The sequence below is a fragment of the Chelonia mydas genome, chromosome 2 (genome assembly GCF_015237465.2).
Source record: "Chelonia mydas isolate rCheMyd1 chromosome 2, rCheMyd1.pri.v2, whole genome shotgun sequence".
Taxonomy (NCBI): domain Eukaryota; kingdom Metazoa; phylum Chordata; order Testudines; family Cheloniidae; genus Chelonia; species Chelonia mydas.
The window spans coordinates 1,267,393-1,288,416 of NC_057850.1; the positions used below are offsets into that span (position 1 = coordinate 1,267,393).

Here is a 21,024-nt window from a genome sequence, read left to right on the forward strand (position 1 = left end):
CCTCCTCCCCAAACGGCCTGGGGGCGGCGAGAGCTCCGGAGCCGGAGATGGCGCCCCTGGGCGGGGAGCACAGCAAGGTGCCACGCCGCACACAGCACGTGGCGCCCCAAGACGCCTGCCCCTCCCGGCGCCTGCAAGGGGCGCCAAGCACAGCCCAGGGGACGTGGGCATGACGCAGCGCAAGTCTCCGGACCTGCAAAAAGGGACCTGCCGCTCGCCTGGCCAGGAGGGACCGGGACCCCCGTGTCAGACCGCGCACGGATGCTGGGGCACTGCGGCCACGCCAACAGAGGGGAGAGCCCCCCCAAGCGCAAAGCTGGGGCACTAGGGCCAGCCCTGCCTGCCGGGGAGAGCGCCCCCTGCTGAGCCCCCGCCCCGCTCCCTGCCCCATAGGGCCAGCCCTGCCTGCCGGGGAGAGCGCCCCCTGCTGAGCCCCCGCCCCGCTCCCTGCAGCACAGCGCCCCCTAGCGCCCCCTGGGGCCAGCCCTGCCTGCTGGGGAGAGCGCCCCCTGCTGAGCCCCCACCCCGCTCCCTGCCCCATAGGGCCAGCCCTGCCTGCCAGGGGAGAGCGCCCCCTGCTGAGACCCCGCCCTGCTCCCTGCCCCCCAGCGCCCCCTAGCACCCCCTGGGGCCAGCCCTGCCTGCCGGGGAGAGCACCCCCTGCTGAGCCCCCACCCCGCTCCCTGTCCCCTAGGGCCAGCCCTGCCTGCCAGGGGAGAGCGCCCCCTGCTGAGACCCCGCCCCACTCCCTGCCCCATAGGGCCAGCCCTGCCTGCCAGGAGAGAGCGCCCCCTGCTGAGCCCCCGCCCCGCTCCCTGCAGCACAGCGCCCCCTGGGGCCAGCCCTGCCTGCTGGGGAGAGCACCCCCTGCTGAGCCCCCACCCAGCTCCCTGTCCCCTAGGGCCAGCCCTGCCTGCCAGGGAGAGCGCCCCCTGCTGAGCCCCCGCCCCGCTCCCTGCCCCATAGGGCCAGCCCTGCCTGCCAGGGAGAGCGCCCCCTGCTGAGCCCCCGCCCCGCTCCCTGCCCCATAGGGCCAGCCCTGCCTGCCAGGGAGAGCGCCCCCTGCTGAGCCCCCGCCCCGCTCCCTGCCCCATAGGGCCAGCCCTGCCTGCTGGGGAGAGCACCCCCTGCTGAGCCCCCACCCCGCTCCCTGCCCCACAGCGCCCCCTGGGGCCAGCCCTGCCTGCCGGGGACAGCGCCCCCTGCTGAACCCCCGCCCCGCTCCCTGCCCCCCAGCGCCCCCTAGCGCCCCCTGGGGCCAGCCCTGCCTGCCGGGGACAGCGCCCCCTGCTGAGCCCCCCCCGCGGCAGGCCCCAGCCGGCGGCGCGAGCGGCCGGGGGGCGCGGAGGGGTCTCTGCCCCGGCAGGCGCGGCCCCCAGGAGCGCGGCAGGCCCCAGAGCGGGGCCCCGGGGCCTCCCCCGGCCGTGCCTGCCCCCAGCCCGCCCCCGCAGCCCAGCCAATGGCAGGCGAGCGGCGGGCGGAGCCGAGCGGCGAGTGGCTGGGCTCGCCGTGACCTCGTGGCTCCCCAGCCAATTGGGCGGGCCGGGGGGGCGGGGCCGGGAGCGAAGGCGGAACCACTCACCGGCCGCACGCTCCTGATCAGGTCGCGCTCCCTCGGCTAGCCGGCAGGAGCAGCACGGACGGGAGGCAAAGGCCAGAGGGCAGAGGTCAGGGGTCAGAGGTCAGCAGACAGGTACAAAGAAGCAGAAAGTTCAGTGTCGCAAAGTAACGTTAATGTGTTAAAAGCCCACGATGCACCGGGGGGTCCGGGGGGCCCGGGGGGCCGGGAACCAGGCTGATTTCCCGAGCAGGCCCAGCGAGAGGTCAGGGGTCACACAGCATGCGGGGTCAGCGGGCAGGTGTGCCGGGGAAGCAGGGGTCACGACCCTCCCCCAAGGGGACCGGGCCCGAGTCTGCAGGGGCCTGGGGGTTTGGGGGAGGTGGTGCTGGGCCGGGCAGGGGCCCAGCCTATGGGTCAGCGGGCGAGGACGTGCCCTGGCGGGGGTGGGGGGGATGTGACGCGGGGGGGGAGAGAGGAGGGCGTGGCATGCGGGGGGAGCAGCGCAGAGCAGACACTCGCCCTGAGAACCTCTCCCCTCCCCACCCCCGGCACCGGACCAGAACCTGCTCCGTGCCCCGACCGGGCCGGGACAGGGCCCCTGCGCTGGCAGGACGGGCACCGGCGCGGGAGGCGGCTGTGCGCGAGCTGCAGTCCGGGAGCCAGCGGTGCCACCTACCAGGGTATCCCCCGAGAGCACCTCCAGCAGCGAGATGAGGTTGTGGCCATCCCGCAGGTCCTCGTACATGTCGCTGACATGGCGCTGAGCCTGCGGAGACGGAAAGGAACCGTTAACGGGGGCAAAGCTAACCGCAGCGTTGGAGCCGCCGGCCAGCCCTCGGCCGAGCCCGGTGGGCTGCCCTCACCCAGCACCTCGGCAGCCCGCTGACAAGGGGTGCAGGTGTCTGACTCGTTCGCCAAAGAACATCATGGAAGGGCTCAAACAAAAGCCACGGTCACTGCAAAACGCAGGTGCGTGCCATGCAAGGCGGTGTGGATCCGAACCAGAGCACTGCGTTCCCACAGGCGACATGCCTCCACCCGAGTCCTCCCGACAGAGACAAGGCAGCACTGTGTATCAGTGTTGTAAGCTAGACAATGGACGCCCATTTCCACACAAAGTCAAATGTTAGCCGAGAGCGGTGACGTCACCAGGAAAGGAGCACACAGGAACAAACAAGCCCCGGGGGTTATCCTGTTTAGGAGTAAAACCACCGACTCTGGGGGTGTTTCTAGAAAGCAGAGACACCCCCCGGCCCCACCGGAGCCCTACCCTAGGAAGTAAATGGACAGCGTGTCGGCAGTCAGGAAAGCGGGGTCTCAGCCAGCCTGGGGTGAAAACACTGGCGAGAACTTGGGGTGAGAAAGCTCTTGAGCCGGAAGGGGAACCGGTTAGCTACGTGCGGTCTCCAGAAAGCGTGCTACGATTTGGTTTTGCATCCACCATTTGTTTTCAATATCCTTCCCCCTGTCACCTGGATATTACCTGGATGATCCTTCCCCCTGTCACCTGGACGTCTGGTCTTTCCTGATAAACGCACAGTGCAGGGGGCCAGCCAGGCGCTGGCCCTGGGGGGAGTCTTACAGCAGGTGCGTTCTGTTCCTCGGGGCCAGCGGGCCTGGGCATTCTGCGAGTGTCCTGGGTGCAGGGGCTGGGCATGTGCCTAGCGCTAACCTGTCTGGAGCTAGCGGGGTCTGTGGGGTCTGGCGGGCAGCCTTTGCACTGCCAGAGGCTGGTTGTTTCAGGGCCTGACCCGCTCCGAGGGCTGGGCTGGGCTGGCCTCCTTCCCCACTGCACTGACGCTGGGAGGGCCAGGCTGGGGCCGGAGCCCGGGAGCTCTGATGCCTGCGCCTGGCTCCGGGCGCTGTAGTGCACTGGCCCTGAGCCCTGCCAGCCCAGGGCCTCCGCCCCCCACAGCCCCAAGCCCACGGCCCTGCCTGGGGAGCAGGGAGGGCAGACAGGAGCCATGCGTGGTGCCGTCGGTCACGCCGTGCATAGGACGGGATGCCACCTACCTCTGCTCGCCAATGCTGCCGCAGGAGGGGAGGGCAGGGAGAGAGAGAGAGGGGGGGTTAGGGGCAGAGAGGAGGTGCAGACCCGGTGTTCAGCTCCCCAGCCCCCGCCCGGCCTGCTGCCCATGCCCCGTGGCCGCGAGCACAGCAGGGATCCTGGGCCCCCCACACTGGATGCTCCACTCCGGGCGGTGCCCCTGGAGCCCCTCGGCTTGGGAGAGCCCGGCCCAGCACTCACCCCCTGGGTGGAGCAGGCCCCAGGGAGCGATGGGGAGCCAACCAAAGCAGAGAGATTCCCCTCCCCACACAGGGGGCCTCCCCATGGCGGAACTGCAGAGCTGCACCGTGCCTGCCCCCTGCACAGAGCCGGAGCTCCCTGTGCCAGCCTCACGGCCCACATGGGTCAGGCCAGCGAGCTCCCACCCTCCCAGCCCCACAGCCTGGCCAGCCCCACAGCCTGGCCAGCCCCGGCATCTCCCCCGCCTGGCCCCATGTGCTGCCCCCCATGGGCCACCCTCCGCTCTGCCTGTGCAGGTAGCCCAGGGCCCTGGCCACGGGCGCCAGGGTTGGCTGTCTGCCCTGGTTTGGGGTGTGCCGGATGCGTCCCAGCCAGGCCAGGCCCTGCCCCCGGGAGTTGAGTGCACGGAGCGTGGGGGCAGGGATTACAGGCCTGGCACAGGGCTGGTGCAGGCAGGCACACCAGAATGTGCGTGGCCAGACACGCGTGTGAGGGCAGGGCAGGCGGGCTCCAGCGCGTGCTGCTCTCTGGAGCCGGGCTTGGCTCGTGGTGCCAGGGCAAAGGCTGGTGCTAGGAGGCGGCATGTCCTGCGCAGTGCAGGGCCATGGCCGTGTCCACGTGCTCAGCCAGGTGTTACTGGTTAGACGCGGGGCCGTGGCCACATCCCCGTGCTCAGCCGGACACTAGTGGTTAGACGAGGGGCTGTGGCCGTGTCCCCGTGCTCAGTCGGGCACTACTGGTTAGATGCGGAGCCCTGGCCGTGTCCCCTTGCTCAGCTGGGCACCAGTGGTTAGACACGAGGCACTAGTGGTTAGATGCAGGGCCGTGGCCCCGTCCCCGTGCTCAGTCGGGCGTTACTGGTTAGATGCGGGACCGTGGCCAAGTCCCCGTGCTCAGTCGGGCGTTACTGGTGAGACGCAGGGCCGTGGCCACGTCCCCGTGCTCAGTTGGGCGTTACTGGTTAGATGCGGGACCGAGGCCACATCCCCGTGCTCAGCCAGGCGTTACTGGTTAGACGCGGGGCCGTGGCCACATCCCCGTGCTCAGCCGGACACTAGTGGTTAGACGAGGGGCCGTGGCCGTGTCCCCGTGCTCAGTCGGGCACTACTGGTTAGATGCGGAGCCCTGGCCGTGTCCCCTTGCTCAGCTGGGCACCAGTGGTTAGACACGAGGCCATGGCCCCATGCTCAGCCGGCACTAGTGGTTAGATGCAGGGTCGTGGCCCCGTCCCCGTGCTCAGTCGGGCGTTACTGGTTAGATGCGGGACCGTGGCCACGTCCCCGTGCTCAGTCGGGCATTACTGGTGAGACGCAGGGCCGTGGCCACGTCGCCGTGCTCAGTCGGGCGTTACTGGTGAGATGCAGGACTGTGGCCACGTCGCCGTGCTCAGTCGGGCGTTACTGGTGAGATGCAGGACTGTGGCCACGTCCCCGTGCTTGGTCGGGCGTTACTGGTTAGATGCAGGACTGTGGCCACGTCCCCGTGCTCAGTCGGGCGTTACTGGTTAGACGCAGGGCCGTGGCCACGTCCCCGTGCTCGGTCGGGCGTTACTGGTTAGATGCGGGGCCCTGGCCGTGTCCCCATGCTCAGCTGGGCACCAGTGGTTAGACGAGGGGCCCTGGCCGTATCCCCGTGCTCAGCCGGGCACTAGTGCTTAGATGTGGGGCCCTGGCTGTGCCCCCGGCTGTGTCCCCATGCTCAGCCGGGCACTAGTGCTTAGATGCGGGGCCGTGGCCATGTCCCTGCACTCAGCCAGGCTGGGCATTACTGGTTAGACACAGGGCCAGGGCCATGTCCCTGCACTCAGCCGGGCCGGGCGTTACTGGTTAGACGCGGGGCCCGGGCCGTGTCCCTGCATTCAGCCAGGCCGGGCGTTACTGGTTAGACACAGGGCCAGGGCCGTGTCCCTGCACTCAGCCGTGCCGGGCGTTACTGGTTAGACGCGGGGCCCGGGCCGTGTCCCTGCACTCAGCCGTGCCGGGCGTTACTGGTTAGACGCGGGGCCCGGGCCGTGTCCCTGCACTCAGCCGGGCCGGGCGTTACTGGTTAGACGCGGGGCCCGGGCCGTGTCCCTGCACTCAGCCGTGCCGGGCGTTACTGGTTAGACGCGGGGCCCGGGCCGTGTCCCTGCACTCAGCCGTGCCGGGCGTTACTGGTTAGACGCGGGGCCCGGGCCGTGTCCCTGCACTCAGCCGGGCCGGGCGTTACTGGTTAGACGCGGGGCCGGGGCCATGTCCCTGCACTCGGCCAGGCCGGGTGTTACTGGTTAGACGCGGGGCCGGGGCTGTGTCCCTGCACTCAGCCGGGCCAGGCATTACTGGTTAGATGCGGGGCCAGGGCTGTGTCCCCGCACTGCAGCAACCTGGGGAACTCCCTGCTGCAAGATGCCAGCAAGGCTGAGAGCTCAGCAATTTCCAGGGCAGAGCAGACAGTGACGTGACTCATGAGAAGAGCCGAGGTTACAACAGAAAGAGCTCCAGTCCCTCCTATCTGGGGCGAGGGGGCTGTCCCGTCAGCCCAGCACTCCCTGCTGCAGGGTTCCTGCCCCTCCCTCTCGTGCCAGCCCCGTCGGGCAGGAGGCAGGGCCCATGCGGATCCAGCCAGGCACTTCCCGTCTCCCCAGGCCCATCGGAAGGGCCTGGCTGAACTGCTGGGGGGCCAGAGCCGACTTTCCACAGTGGAAGACGCAGCAGAGCCCAGTTTTCGCAAGCGCCCAGCTGCGGCTGCGGCGGGGGTGGGGGAGCAGGCGCTGGGTCACAGGACGCTGGCCGCGCAGCTCTGAAATCCTGCTTCATCAACGCCCCCCGGAACATCCCCTTCTCCTCGGGGCCGGAGCACAATCGCCCATTGAGAGCCGGGCCGCAGGCTGCCGTGTGCTCAGCGCGGCCGTGGGAGGAGAGGCAGCCAGCCAGCTCGGCCGGGCATGGGGCTGCCTGCAGGCACGAGGCAAAGCGGCTCCTTCCAGGCCAGGGAGGCTCCGGAGGCTTGCTCCCCGGCCCGCCTGAACTGCCCCTGCCTGGTCAGAGCACACAGCTTCCCACTGCTCCGGCGCCCAGCCCTTGTCTCCTTGTCGCCAGGCACCCCTTCTCCCACCCTGCCAAGCTCTCCGGCTGGGGCTCACGCCAGGAGGCAGAGCGGAGCCAGGTGCCAGATGTGGATGCTCCTCCCAGCAGGAGCTGGGCACCGCCCTCACATACTGTGGCACGGCGGGCCCTCGCCTCCCCTCGCCGTGGGCAGGGACTGCTCCCCGCGCCCCTGCCCAGGCATTACCAACCAGTGCTGGGCAGCGCCCGGCAGCCCCAGCCGGCCCCGTGCCGCACTGTCTGCTCTGGTGCCCACCGCAGCCTGCGAGTTCCAGGCACGTGCCCCGGGGGGCTGGGGACAGACGTGATCTAGGGCAGCCCAGACACCTCCACCCCCTGCCCAGTCCAGGCGCCCGGTGCTCCGACCCAGCGCAGACAGCGCCTTCCCGTCACTTACTCTGTGGCTGCCGCCCGGCAGAGCCTGGTCTTCCAGCCCCAAGTCACACACGGGGAGGTGTGGGATGCCCTCCATGTGCCCCTCTCCATCCCGGTTCTGGCATCCCGCCCACCCCAGGGCGGCCATGGGGGCGGGGCACAGCGGGTAGCATGGCAGTATGCAGGACTGCACCTCGCAGCCAGACAGGAGAGGTCACACATGGGGCACTCAGGTAGCCATCAGCTGAAGGAGGCTAGGGCCCCCCAGGGGCTGGGTCCCCTCCAAAGGGGTCTCCCCTCCTGAGAGCCACCCCTGGGAAAGGGATTGGGGTGTGTTGGCCCTTCCATAACTGGGCCCCCCAAGGGGAGAGTCCCAGCTCCAGCGACAGGGGGTTAATTGCCACCAGGGCTGCTGGGCCTGAAAGCAATGCAGTGACCTTCCCCCAAGCCGGCACTTTGCCCCCCACAGTAGGAGCCGCCTATTGTCAGCTGTTCACTCCACCCATCCTGCAGCAGTGAGTTCCACAGGCTAACCAGGCACTGCTGGTTAACAGTGAGGGACCTGCCCAACCCTGGGCTGTCACCCCTGCTGCCCTGCCCTCCGCCGAGAGGCCCCACCCCCTACCCATGGCGGGGCGGGCGGGCACCCTTACCTTGATGAGGTGCTTGTTGACCCATTTGGTGAAGGTTTTCTTCTGGACCCGGTCTCGCTCATCTGCAAGAGAGGAGACGACGGGTGTTAGTGCATGTGGCGGGGCACGGGGGGCTTACGGAGTCTGGGGGGGGGGAAGAGCGGCGGCAGCCCCCCCGGCCAGCAGGGCCAGCACTCAGAAGAGGGATGAGCAAGACCCCGCAGGCTCCCAGAGCTCAGCACAGGCAGGAAGGGGCCTGACTCATCGGTGCCAATGGGAAGGAAATGGTTGCAATGACTCACACGCCACGCCGCGCCCCCCTGCTGTGCCCCATGCCCAGCCCCAGGGCACGAGGAGCCCATGGCCGATGCCCCAGAGCAGCCCCCTGCACCCACTCCCACGTGGGTCACAGCAGCCGGGCACCCCTCCGAGCGCAGCAACCTGGGTCGATCCCAGCCGGCTGGGCCCCAGGGCACCCCCTCCAGTGCCCCCCAGCACTCACCCCACTGCAGGAGCCTGCTGCCCCTGGGGCTGGTGCCTCCTGAGCCCCACACGCTCTAGGGGCCCAGGGCAGAGGCGAGAGCCCCCCAAAGGCGCCAGCAAACAGGCCACAGCAGGGACCCAAAGGCAGCAGGGGGGCAGGCGAGCCAAGGGGAGCGGCTCTTCGGCAGCAACGGGCGGGGGGTCCCTGTGTGGGGGCGGGGGTCTCAGTCACTACTGGGAGAGCCATGGGGAGGAGGGGTGCTGGCACACGGCAGGGAGCAGCCGTCTGCACGCCCAGCGGGCCAGGCCTCCCGGAGAACAGCCCCGACGCCCTGCCCCGCAGACACTGGGGTGGGCCCCACAGCAGGCTCAGGGGCTGGGACCCGTCTCCGGCAGGACGGGCCGTGCTGCTCCGGTGGGGACCAGCTCAGCCCCATCCGGCCCCAGCTCAGCAGCAGCCATGGGCAGGCAGTGCCAGGAACGATGCCCAGGTGCCCCCCTGCTCTCTGCCTGAGCCAGGGGGCCCATCTCTCACCCCACAGACACCCTCATCTCTGAGGGCTGCAGGAGCAAGACCCAGCCCCATGGCAGACAGGGAGCAGAGGGGCAATTCCAAACTGCCCCCCACCCCCGCCCCAAGGCATTTCTGGAGCCAGGGCTCCAGCCCCACGGTCCTTCATGCTGAACCCCTCCAGAGCTCTGTGGGGACCCCGAGCCCTCCCCGAGGGGCAGCTCAGCCCCATCACCCCCAGCACACGGCCTCAGAAGCAACAGGCTCCGCCCAGCTCTGCACTGGCCTCAGGGGCTAGGAGGCCTGGGTTCCAATCCCGGCCCCACACTAGCCGCCAGAGCCCTGGGCCAGTGGGGAGGGTGAGGGGAGCACTGACCTGCCCGGGACAGGGCCCCTGTGTAACACCCCCCCGTGAGCAGGTTACAGCCCAGTGGGGACAGGCGAGCTGTGGGTCGTGAGGAGGCTGGGAACACCCGGGAGGCGCGAGGGCCCCCCACACGGCAGCTAGCCAGGGATAACATCCCCCCTTGCCCAGGTGTAAATGGCCACACGCCCCTCCCCAGAACCCACCCCTCCTCCAAGCCTGAATTGCCCGAATGAAGAGGGGACCCCCCCACACCAACAGGCTCGCTGCCCCGGGGGTGGGCTGGCCCAGCTGCCCTCCCCACGTGGGTTTCACGTGTCGTGTCTTGTCCGGCCAGGAGAGCGTGGAGATCTGCCCGTGCAGCTCCCAGCCGCCCAGGGCCAGACACTCGCTGGGACGGGTGCCCAGCAGGGTGTGCCTCCGGGGGCAGGGCCGACTTCCCCCACGGGAGCCAGGGGCAGGGGCTGCACCCGAGGCGCAGCCGGGGCAGAGCAGCTCTCAGCAGACATGGGGGGAGGCACAGACACACCCTGGGGCTCAGCTCCAGCGGGGCACCACCCCCAAGGCAGGAGCAGGGCGGCAATCGAGCCCCGGGACGCTTCTCCTAGCCCCCCCCAGCTCATTCCAGCGTGGGCAGGCTGGGCGGGGCAGGAAGTGCCCCTCCCGCAGGCAGGCAGGGTTCCCAGCGCCTGCCAGCCACTGCACCTACCGGGGGGGCGGGGGGGGCTGCCATGGCGGGGCTCGGAGATGGGGCTGGGAGCAGGGGGCAGAGCCGGCAGGAGCCCCCCCACAGGACCCATTGACCTCTCCTCCCCCCACAGCCCCAGTGACGCCCAAACACACCCCAGCCAGGGCAGAGGCCCTGGGCCCCCTATAGCTATGGCTGGACAGCCGGGGGCCCTGGGGGGTGCTCAGAGTGACCTGGGGGCCACAGTGCCACGGGGGGGGTTGCCCCCCAGCATGGAATGCCCAGGGGGTGGGCAGTGTGTGGGGCAGAGCTCACAGCAGCTGGGGTGCCAGGGCACAGACCCCCCCACACACAGAGCACAGCACCAGGGCCAGGGACTGGCACCACAAGGGGGGTCACTGCTGAGGTCAGCCCCCCCCCCAACAAACATGCCACGCACAGAGCAGCCCCTCAGTCAGCATGGTCACCCCACAGCTGCCTCCCCATGCACAGCCCTAGGACAGAGACCCCAACACCGGCAACCCCCACACCCCATTCCCTAGGCGCAGCACAGCCCCCTACATCCCAGAGCAGGCAATCCCCCCCCCCAGGTACAGCCCCCCCATCCCCCATGCTTAGCATAGCCCCCTACATCCCAGTGCAGCAGAGCCCCCTCCAAGCCCATCACAGTCCCCCCCCGTCCTGCAGGTACAGCCCCCCCAAATCCCCCATCCCCCAGGTCCATCACAGGCCCCCCCATCCTGCAGGTACAGCCCCCCATGTCCTCAATCCCCCAGGTCCACCACAGGCCCCCCCATCCTGCAGGTACAGCCCCCCATGTCCTCAATCCCCCAGGTCCATCACAGGCCCCCCCATCCTGCAGGTATAGCCCCCCATGTCCTCAATCCCCCAGGTCCATCACAGGCCCCCCCATCCTGCAGGTACAGCCCCCCATGTCCTCAATCCCCCAGGTCCATCACAGGCCCCCCCATCCTGCAGGTACAGCCCCCCATGTCCTCAATCCCCCGTCACAGTCCAGCCCCCCCCCGTGTTCAACCCCCTCCGCAGAAAGCCCAGGATGGGGGGCAGGCTGGGCAGGGGCTCGGTACCTTTCTTGCCCTCCGTGGCCCTCAGCACGGCCAGGTAGAGGTTCTCCTCGGGGCCCTCCAGCTCCGGGCTCCGCAGCCGCTGCCTGGACATGGTCCCCGGCACCCCCCAGCGATCTCCGCCCTGCCCTGCCCTGCCCTGCCCTGCCGCCTGGCCGGTGACTGGAGAGGCAGCGCTGAGCAGCTCTCCCCACCCGGGCTCCAGCTCCTCTGCCCCGGGGGGCAGGCCTGCCCCTCCGCTCCCCAGACTCCTCCCCCAGAGAGCGGCTGGCCGGGGCGGGGGCTCCCCGCCCTTGCCCGCCGGAGAGAGTCAGGAAACCTCCGAGCCCACAGCCACCGGCCTCCTGCTCGTAACCCTTTGCTGCCCGCAGCCAGCCTGCCCTGCCGCAGCCGGGCGCGGGGTCAGAGGGCTGCACCCGGGAGCAGGGGGGCCAGGCTGGACTCTCCCCCAGGAGGGGATCTGGGCCCTGGTGCCCATTCGGGTGCCCCCGACGGGACAGTGGCCCCAGGCCCAGGGATCTCCCGCTGTCATGGGGGGCATGGCTCCAGTGCCCCACAGCCCTTGGGGAGACTCCCCCTGGGAGGCTGGGTGGTGGGCACAGGAGAATACACCTCCCCGCCCTGTGCCGCTCCCCCTCGGCTCCAGCCCACCTCAGCCAGGCCTGGGGGGACAAGGCTCAGCGCAGGCCAGAGAGACCCCAGGAGCCCCACGGTGCCCCCCGGACAGGGCCAGCTGCAGAGAGCCCCGGAGCCGCCATGGGGAGGGGAGAGGGCCAGCACCCCTCCCCCAGCCCTGTGCACGGCGCGGGGGAAGAGCTGCAGAGGGAACCCCAGCCGCTCCCCAGGGTATAGGGCGCTCCGCACAGGAAGCTGGCACCTGGGTGCAGCATGGACCTTGCACGCACCCCCAGGGCAAGGGGGCTGCGACACATGGCTGCACCGTGACTCATGCAGCCTCAGGGACACGCCCTGCTCCTAGCACAGCGCCCTGCGGGGACAGAGCCGGAAGCTCTCCCCAGCCCCGTGGGCACAAGGAGCCAACGGAGCTCAGCTGAGGGCCTGCCTGGGGGCAGGGGCCATGTCCCACACGCCCCTGGCCCCCCAGAACAGCCCCTCCCCCCCGGGCAGGGCTGAGTGCACGGGGGACACCCAGGCCTCCGGCACACTGGCTTCGCTAGCCCCAGAACAGCCCCGCCTGGGGACAGAGGCAGCCCCCAGCCCGCTGGCCAGCCCCCCGCGAAGGCCAGGGCCAGAGGAAAGGGCCCCACTAGTGGCCAGGCCAGGAGCTGACAGGGCCTCCCCATCCTGTTTGCTGCCTGGGTGTGCCCCACTCAGAAATCCCAGCCTGGCCCCGCTGCTGCCAGAGCATTTCCCCAGCTGCAGGCTAGGACTGGGGGTCAGACCCCCCCGGCAGGGCCCTGCAGGGGGCCGGGGCTGCCCTGGGACAAGCCTGGACCAGCGCCGGCTCCGAGCTGCCCCGGGCGAGGCCGTGGGGCAAAGGCAGGGAAAGCGGAGGTGCTAGATCAGCTGCCCCCCTCGCTTCCCAGCCCGGGCTCCCCCCAGCCGCCGCCCCCTCGGTTACCAAGGAGCAGAGCTGGGCCGGGGCCAGCGCGGGAGGAATGTGCCCGACAACGGTTTCTAAACCACAAGTATTTTCCAGCCACTGACACATATGGAGCAATGAGCTGCCGGGGCCCGGCTGACGCCAACGCACATCACAGAGCTGGGCGCTCGCTCACATGCTGCCGCAGCCCACCCAGCCAAGACAGTCACTCCCCAGCAGGGGGCGCTGTGGGGGCAGGGCGGGGCAGGGCGCTGGCTGGACGGGGAGCTCCCAGCAGGGGGCGCTGTGGGGGCAGGGCGCTGGCTGGGCAGGGAGCTCCCAGCAGGGGGCGCTGTGGGGGCAGGGCAGGGCGCTGGCGGGGCGGGGAGCTCCCAGCAGGGGGCGCTGTGGGGGCGGGGCAGGGCAGGGTGCTGGCTAGGCGGGGAGCTGCCAGAGGGGGGCCCTGTGGGGGCGGGGCAGGGCGGGGAGCTCTCAGCAGGGGGCGCTGTGGGGGCAGGGCAGGGCGCTGGCGGGGCGGGGAGCTCCCAGCAGGGGGCGCTGTGGGGGCGGGGCAGGGCGGGGAGCTCTCAGCAGGGGGCGCTGTGGGGGCAGGGCAGGGCGCTGGCGGGGCGGGGAGCTCCCAGCAGGGGGCGCTCTGGGGGCAGGGCAGGGCAGGGAGCTCTCAGCAGGGGGCGCTGTGGGGGCAGGGCAGGGCGCTGGCGGGGCGGGGAGCTCCCAGCAGGGGGCGCTGTGGGGGCGGGGCAGGGCAGGGTGCTGGCTAGGCGGGGAGCTGCCAGCAGGGGGCGCTCTGGGGGCAGGGCAGGGCAGGGAGCTCTCAGCAGGGGGCGCTGTGGGGGCAGGGCAGGGCGCTGGCGGGGCGGGGAGCTCCCAGCAGGGGGCGCTGTGGGGGCAGGGCAGGGCGGGGAGCTCCCAGCAGGGGGCGCTCTGGGGGCAGGGCAGGGCAGGGAGCTCTCAGCAGGGGGCGCTGTGGGGGCGGGGCAGGGTGCTGGCTAGGCGGGGAGCTGCCAGCAGGGGGCGCTCTGGGGGCGGGGCAGGGCAGGGAGCTCTCAGCAGGGGGTGCTGTGGGGGCGGGGCAGGACGCTGGCTGGGCGGGGAGCTCCCAGCAGGGGGTGCTGTGGGGTCAGCGTAGCAGTGGCTGCATTTGCTCCTGTCTCTCCCTGTTGCTGCGTCTGGGTCTCTGTGTAACTGGCAGGGGCAGGGCAGGCGCCGGGGGCTGCCCCCTCTCAGACCCCAGGGTGCCCCGCCGTCAGCCGGGCAGGGTGCAGCACCGGTCTGGCCCAGCCACGGCCTGAGACAGCTCAGCCGCCCACCCACCAGCCCGGGGCTAGGAGACCAAGGGGGTTACAGAGTCTAAGGTCAGGAGGGATCTGCTGATCACTGAGCACCCCTCATCTCACCAGAGCCCCCCTCTCTGCCCCCCCAACTCTAGTACACACACCCCCTTCAACCCCCTACACACCCACACACCCACACCGCGGAGCCAGAGCAGAGCCCCCAGGCTGGATTCACAGACTCCAAGTGGCCGAATCACAATCTCGCCTCCGGCCCATTCGAGTCTCCCAGCCCCCACACTGCCCGTGACCCCCGCAGCCTCTGCTGGCTCCCCGATGCTGGCACATCGGGCAGCCGGTCTCAATGTCAGGTCCTGCCCGCCGCCTCTCCCGCGCTGGTGCCCCCGCCAAAAGGCCAACTCCCGTTTCTCACACCTTCCAACAAGCCCCTTCGGGTTCTCCCAGGCTGCCCCTCATGCCAGGAAAGCCCCTGCCGGACACATCCGCAAAACGCCCTCGCTGTCCCCCTTCGGCCCCCGACAGCCCTCTGCACCAGGCCCGGCGCAGCTCGACCCAGACGAGGGAGCTGGGGTGCTCCTGCTGCCCCGGCTCACCCCGTGTCTGTACAGTGCCTGGCACAGAGGGTCCTGCCCCGAGGAGGTCTCTGCCCCATCACAGGCCCCTGCGAACCCTGGATCCGGCCGCGAGGGGGGAATTTCTAGGGTACCCCCCGCTGGATCCCAGGTGAATCGCACAGCAAGGGCCCAGCCCTGCGCCCAGAGCCCCTGGGAAGGTCGGGAGAACTCGCACTGCAGCCGGCCCTGAGGGCAGAGTCCAGGCTGCCCAGGGCTGCAGCAAACCAGGCTGAGAACCACCGAGAGCCGGGCACCCACCCAGGGGTGGGGTCTGAGCCTACTGCTTCTATGTCAACCCAGCACCTGGCCCGGCAGCCACCCCCCTGCAGTCGAGTCACAGCCCCCCACACGGCCTGCTACAGCCAGCCACCCCCTGCTACGGCCAGCCCGCCCCGCAGACCCATCACCCCTGCTACAGCCGGGCACCCCTTGCTCCAGCCACAGAGCCCTGCAGACCAGACACCCTTGCTACACCCGGACAGCCCCTGCTACAGCCAGAGAGCCCCTCCTAGAGCCAGAGAGCCCCACAAAAGAATCACCCCCACTACAGCCAGAGGCGCCTGCAGACCAGTCACCCCCACTACAGCCAGACACCCCTTGCTCCAGCCACAGAGCCCTGCAGACCAGACACCCTTGCTACACCCGGACAGCCCCTGCTACAGCCAGAGAGCCCCTGCTAGAGCCAGAGAGCCCCACAAAAGAATCACCCCCACTACAGCCAGAGGCGCCTGCAGACCAGTCACCCCCACTACAGCCAGACACCCCTTGTTACAGCCGCAGAGCCCTGCAGACCAGCCACCCCCCGCTACAGCCAGACACCCCCACTACGGCCTGAGAGACCCACAAACCAATCACTCCCCCGTGTCCAGCCAGCCCCAGAACCGCAGGCTTCCCAGGGCCGTGCAGCTTGAGGGACCAGCAGCGTCCCGTCACTGCCAGCCGGGGGGGCCCTGAGCTTCACCGCCATGGGCCCCCAGCTGGACGCACCTGCCTGCCGCTCCCCTCCCTCGCCTGTGGCCACCCAGCCCAGGGGCACCCGGGGCGAGGCCCACGCAGGGGGCCGGGGTGTTGCCACGACGGCTCGCGGCTCCGCACCCAGCCCGGCACGGCACGGCTCCCCAGCGGCGCAGAACGGGGCGAGGCAGGCAGGGCAGTAGGAGAACCGGGGTCACCCACTGGGCGCCTGCCCCAGATGGCCGGGGGCAGGGCCCATTTGGGGCAGTGCTCTGGGGCTGGCAGCTTTGTTAGAGGGGCTGGGGAAGCACAAGCCCGTCTCAGCTCCAGGGGGGGGACCCCGTCCTCTGCCAGCAGACAAGGGCTGCCCCAGCCGGGCTCCCCAAGGCCTCGGGTCCAGGGGGGGATGGGCCAGCAAGGTGTGCGTGTGATCCCTGGTGCACCTGTCCCTGCACGGGGAGGGGCTGCCCCGCCTCCCGGGGAGCTGGGGGGGGCGGGGAGCTGCACGTTGCTCAATCGCTTGGCTCAAGGGTCACTGTTACCCTGGCAGGCCCCGCCCACTGCCCGACACGAGGAGGCGGGGCGAGGGCAAGCCCCGCCCCCAAACCATTAACCCGTCGCTGCCCTGAAAGCGGGAGCGGGGTCCGCTGAGCTCAGGCAGAACAAACACACCCGGGGCGGCCGAGTCTAGCGGCGGGAGTGAGGGCCTGGGGGTGCCCTTGTACCCCTCCCTCACTACCTCGTCACTGCACCCAGCACTGCACCCCCTCCCTCAGCACCCCAACACTGCACCCATCGCTGCACCCCCCACCCTGTCGCTGCACCCCCGGACACTGCATCCGTCACTGCAACCAACCCCCCCCACACACCGCACCCATTGCTGCACCCCCCCTCACTACACCCAACACTGCACCCCCCACCCTGTCACTGCACCCCCCGGACACTGCACCCGTCACTGCACCCCCCCGGACACTGCATCCGTCACTGCAACCAACCCCCCCCCACACACCGCACCCATCGCTGCACCCCCCCTCACTGCACCCAACACTGCACCCCCCACCCTGTCACTGCACCCCCCCGGACACTGCATCCGTCACTGCACCCCCCCGGACACTGCATCCGTCACTGCAACCAACCCCCCCCCACACACTGCACCCGTCGCTGCACCCCCCCTGCACCCAGCACTGCACCCCCCTCACCACCCGGACCCTGCACCCCCGCCAGCCCTGCACCGCCCCCTCCTCCACCGCGCCCCCCAGCCCTGCCCCCCCGACCCCCGGCCGGACCCACCGACGCAGCAGAGCCGGCGGCTCAGGTCGCTCCTCCGCTCCGGCTCCGAGCGGCCGCTCAGCAGCCCCTCGGCGCCCCGCAGCACCGCCCGCTTGTAGGCGAAGTAGGCGGCCACGGAGGGCGCGGGGTCCGGGCTGCCGGCCATGCCGCTGCGCTGCCTCCTCGGCCCGGCCCGGCTGGGACAGGAGCCGCCCAGCCCAGCCCCGCCCCGAGCGGCCGGGGCCCCGCCAGCGCCGAGCCGGCCCCGACCCCCCCGGCATGGGACCGACCCCCCCCGGCATGGGACCGACCCCCCCGGCATCCCCCCCGGCATGGGACCGACCCCCCCGGCATGGGACCGACCCCCCGGCTTGCCCCCCGGCATGGGACCGACTGGCCCGGGACCGACACCCCCGGCATGGGACCGACCCCCCCGGCATCCCCCCCGGCCCGGGACCGACCCCCCGGCATGGGACCGACCCCCCCCGGCATGGGACCGACCCCCCCGGCATCCCCCCCGGCATGGGACCGACCCCCCCGGCATGGGACCGACCCCCCGGCTTCCCCCCCGGCATGGGACCGACTGGCCCGGGACCGACCCCCCCGGCATGGGACCGACCCCCCCGGCATCCCCCCCGGCCCAGGACCGACCCCCCCCGGCATCTCCCCGGGCCCGGGCCCGACCCCCCGGCATCTCCCCCGGCCCGGGACCGACCCCCCCGGCATGGGACCGACCCCCCCGGCATCCCCCCCGGCCCGGGACCGACCCCCCCGGCATGGGACCGACCCCCCCGGCATCTCCCCCGGCCCGGGACCGACCCACCGGCATGGGACCGACCCCCCGGCATCCCCCCCGGCCCGGGACCAACCCCCCCGCATGGGACCGACCCCCCGGCATCCCCCCCGGCATGGGACCGACTGGCGCGGGTCCGACCGCCCCGGCATGGGACCGACCCCCCCGGCATTCCCCCCGGCCCGGGACCGACCCCCCAGCATGGGACCGACCCTCCGGCATCCCCCCCGGCATGGGACCAACCCCCCGGCATCCCCCCCGGCCTGGGACCGACCCCCCCGCATGGGACCGACCCCCGGCATCCCCACGGGCCTGGGACCGACCTCCCCGGCCCGGGACTGACCCCCGGCATCTCCCCGGGCCCGGGACCGACCCCCCCGGCCCGGGACCGACCCCCCCAGCATCCTCCCTGGCTCGGAACCGACCCCCCCTGAGCCTCCCCACCAGCAGCCCAGGACAGAGCCCCCCATCAGGCCTTCTAGCTTTGCACTGAGCCCCTACCTCCAGGGTCCCCCTCAGCTCTGGACCACACCCCCAGCACCCTCAGCCCAGGACCAAGCCACCCTAGCCAAAGCCTGAGCCCCCTCAGCAGCCCCCCCACCCGCACATCCCGGGACCAATCCCCCTGCGCAGCCCACCCCGGGGGAGCAATCCCCAGCCACCCCAACATCTGGTGCACAACCCCCCCTCCCCCGGGAAGTGCCCAGGGCAGCCCCCATGGGCCCAGTCTCCCTGGTTCCCCGCATGCCAGGCTCTGGCACCCTCTCCCCATTTCCTAGCCCGTATCCAGCTGGCAGGGCTGGGCGGCTGAACTGGCTGCAGGGGCCGAGACCTGTCAGAGCCGTCAAGGCCGTGCAGGCTGCGGCCGCGGGCGTGGGGAGCCCAGGGTGCAGAGCAGTGGCCCCGGCCTGAGGCCAGCTGCACAGGACCCGCGCCAGGGCCCAGCGCAGAGGGGAGCCCTCCGCACGTTCCTTCTTGGCTCCCTTTCCCGTTACCTCATCAGAGGAGAGCCCACGGCTCCGACGACAGGGCCAGAGCCGCCCGGGACTCCCCCTGCGCCAGAGCTCGCAGGACAGCTGGAGACAACAGCCCCTGGCCGCCAGCCACGGCCCGGCCAGCTCCTAGCAAGGCCCCGGGCGCCGCAGCCCCAGGCCTGCCCATGCCAGGGGTTGAACCCGGGGCCTGTGGCAGTGCCGCTAGAACTGACACGACCCCCCTGCAGAGGCAGCCCCGGATCGCCTGGGGTGGGGCCCGCGCCACGCTGGGAGGCTGCACCTTTCCCCTGCTAGAACTGCGCCCGTACCACCAGATCGGCACCCCTCCTCCCCAGCACTGCTCTGAGGGGCAGCGCCCCCCGGACGGAGCGGCCACAGCAGGGGATCCCCCCGCCATGGAGCACCCAGCAGCCGCACGTCCCGGGCCAAGCATGGGGCTCCTGGCACGAGCGGGCCCTGCCTGACCAAATGCCCACTAGCGGTCAGTCTTCCCTTGCAGCCCCAGGCGCTGTTCAGAGCAGCAGAGAGCTTGCCGTCTGCCCCATGGCCCTGCGTGGGGCCAGGCAGCCCCCTAGCAGCAGGGCAGTGAGTACAGCCGCATGCCATTGGTACAGCCCACAGGCCCACCCTTGCAAACGTTTTCAGGGCCACGCTTGGCCCCCCCAGGGCAGTCACAATGCACCTTGGTGGATCACTGCTATGCCCCCTCCAGAGGGGCAGTGGGTCACCAAGACCTGCCAACCTGCAGAGCATCTCCAGGGCGGGGGGCGGGCTAGAGAGAACAGCGCAGGCAAGCCAGCCCCCCAGGGCACCGCAGGGGATGCGCTGGGTGGGACCCGTGGGAGGCTGCAGCTGGAGCAGCGCTGAGTCCCGGAGCCCCTGTCCTGCAGCGGGGAGGGAGGAACATCCTCGAGGCTGGCTCACTCAGGGCCTTTGGCAGTTTCCCCGGGTGCCTGGGGCCCTTGTCACCACAACTTAGCACAGAGAACAGCTGCCAGCGGCTAGCCAAGGGAGCAATGTGCCTGGGTTCTGTTCCTAGCCCTGGGAGTGGGGTGTAGGGGTTGGGGGGGCAGGACTCCTGGGTTCTATTCCCAGCTCTGCATGTGACCTGGGCCCAGCCCCGTCCCATCTGTGGAGCGGAGATAAGGCAGGAGCTCCGGGTGGGCTGGGCTGCGGTTCTTAGCGCTTGTGGGAGGCAGGAGACGGCTCTGGATCTTACAGGCTGCAGTGTCCTATGGGGGGTTTGTTCCTTTTACATGCCTCAGCCAGTCTGTCCCTTGGTGGAGCAGGGGAAGGGAGCCCCATGGCCTCAGCCCCCAGCTGGCAAAGGGCCTTGAGCACAGGCTAAAACCGACACCCTGGCCCACAGCCTCTCCCGACCGGGATGCCCCAGGCTTTCCCCGGGGCAGCAGGAGACACTGCCCAGAGTCGCTCCCCTGCAGAGCCGTTCCCAGGGAGCGGGGGCAGCTGAGCGGAGGTCCCTTGCTCCCGGCTCGGCACAGGGGCTGTTTCTCTTGGCAGGACCTGCCAGCCCAGGCCCAAACCGCAGCCTTTGCCATTTCCTTTCCTTTCCTCGCAGCTGATGAGTCACTTGGCAAGAACAGCCCCTGCCAGCTCCCCCTTCCCAGCCCCAGCCAGCTCCCCCTTCCCAGCCCCAGCCCTGGCCACGGGAGGGCTAGTGGAAAAGCTGACTGGGGAGGGAGAGGGGTTCCCAAGAGTCCCATGGGGCCCTCCCCGCCCACAACGGCCACTCCTTCCTTCGTTGTCGCATGCGGCTCCAGCCAGCCTTAGAGACGGGAGCAGAGCCCAAACAAACAACAGCCGCCTCGTGCTGTTAGCTACGGCATTTCCCTCCCCCACCCATCAACAAACCCTCCAGCCTTCTGCCCCCCGCCACCTCATCAACACATCCTCCCCACCACTCCCACGGGCACAATTCGTCTGCGGAACTCCCTGCCACAGTGCACCAGCGAGGTGGGGAGCGTAGCAGGCCTCAGCAAAGAACAGACAGTTTTATGGCGAATGAGCCTCAGCGAAGGGACTGACAGAGATCCCCACCCGCAGGGCATGGGCCAGCCACTGCCAGTGCACGACGCTGCCCATGGGCCAGGTGTCCCAGAACTGCCCGCTGCGGGGAGCCCTGCATCCTCCCCTGACGCAGCCAATGCCGGTGCTGTCGGACATAGGGCTCGATGGGGCTGGGGGCTGCTCCGGCTACCCTTCCCCCTCCACACTCCCCAGCTGCGGGCAGACGGAGAGGGGCCCTGTGCCGAAGTGAGCAGGGGGCTCCAGGTGTGGGCAGCGCATTGACGGACCCCCTGCCCCAGGCCGGCGGCACGAGCCCTGGGGCCAGACGAGAGCAGCGCCTGGGAATTAGGCTACTGCACAGCTCCCCCCAGCACAGCCCCCTGGCGCCAAGCCCAGCCCTTTCGGGTCAGCCATGTCCAGGCAGGCGGGGACCGGGTCCACGGTCAGCCGCCACTGGGGCGAGCTGGGGCACCCCTGGAGCTGCC

The 21,024-nt window shown here is 70.6% G+C and overlaps 1 protein-coding gene across 23 annotated transcripts in view; it reads right to left on the bottom strand.

The window, feature by feature from the left end:
* PLEC (plectin) overlaps positions 1-21,024 on the bottom strand; it is a 180,879-nt gene that overhangs the window by 52,785 nt on the left and 107,070 nt on the right. For 7 of the 23 annotated variants that reach the window (XM_037891741.1, XM_037891748.2, XM_043538893.1 and 4 more), the window contains 4 exons: positions 7,921-7,982; positions 3,575-3,589; positions 2,238-2,327; positions 1,583-1,618 (listed from right to left, as the gene is read on the bottom strand). In XM_037891741.1, the coding sequence (XP_037747669.1) occupies positions 1,583-1,618; positions 2,238-2,327; positions 3,575-3,589; positions 7,921-7,982 (203 nt within the window). Of the gene's footprint in view, positions 1-1,582; positions 1,619-2,237; positions 2,328-3,574; positions 3,590-7,920; positions 7,983-11,033; positions 11,142-16,744; positions 16,916-21,024 lie in introns of those variants that run through there. The other 16 variants (XM_037891743.1, XM_043538894.1, XM_037891761.1 and 13 more) reach the window with 9 other exon arrangements.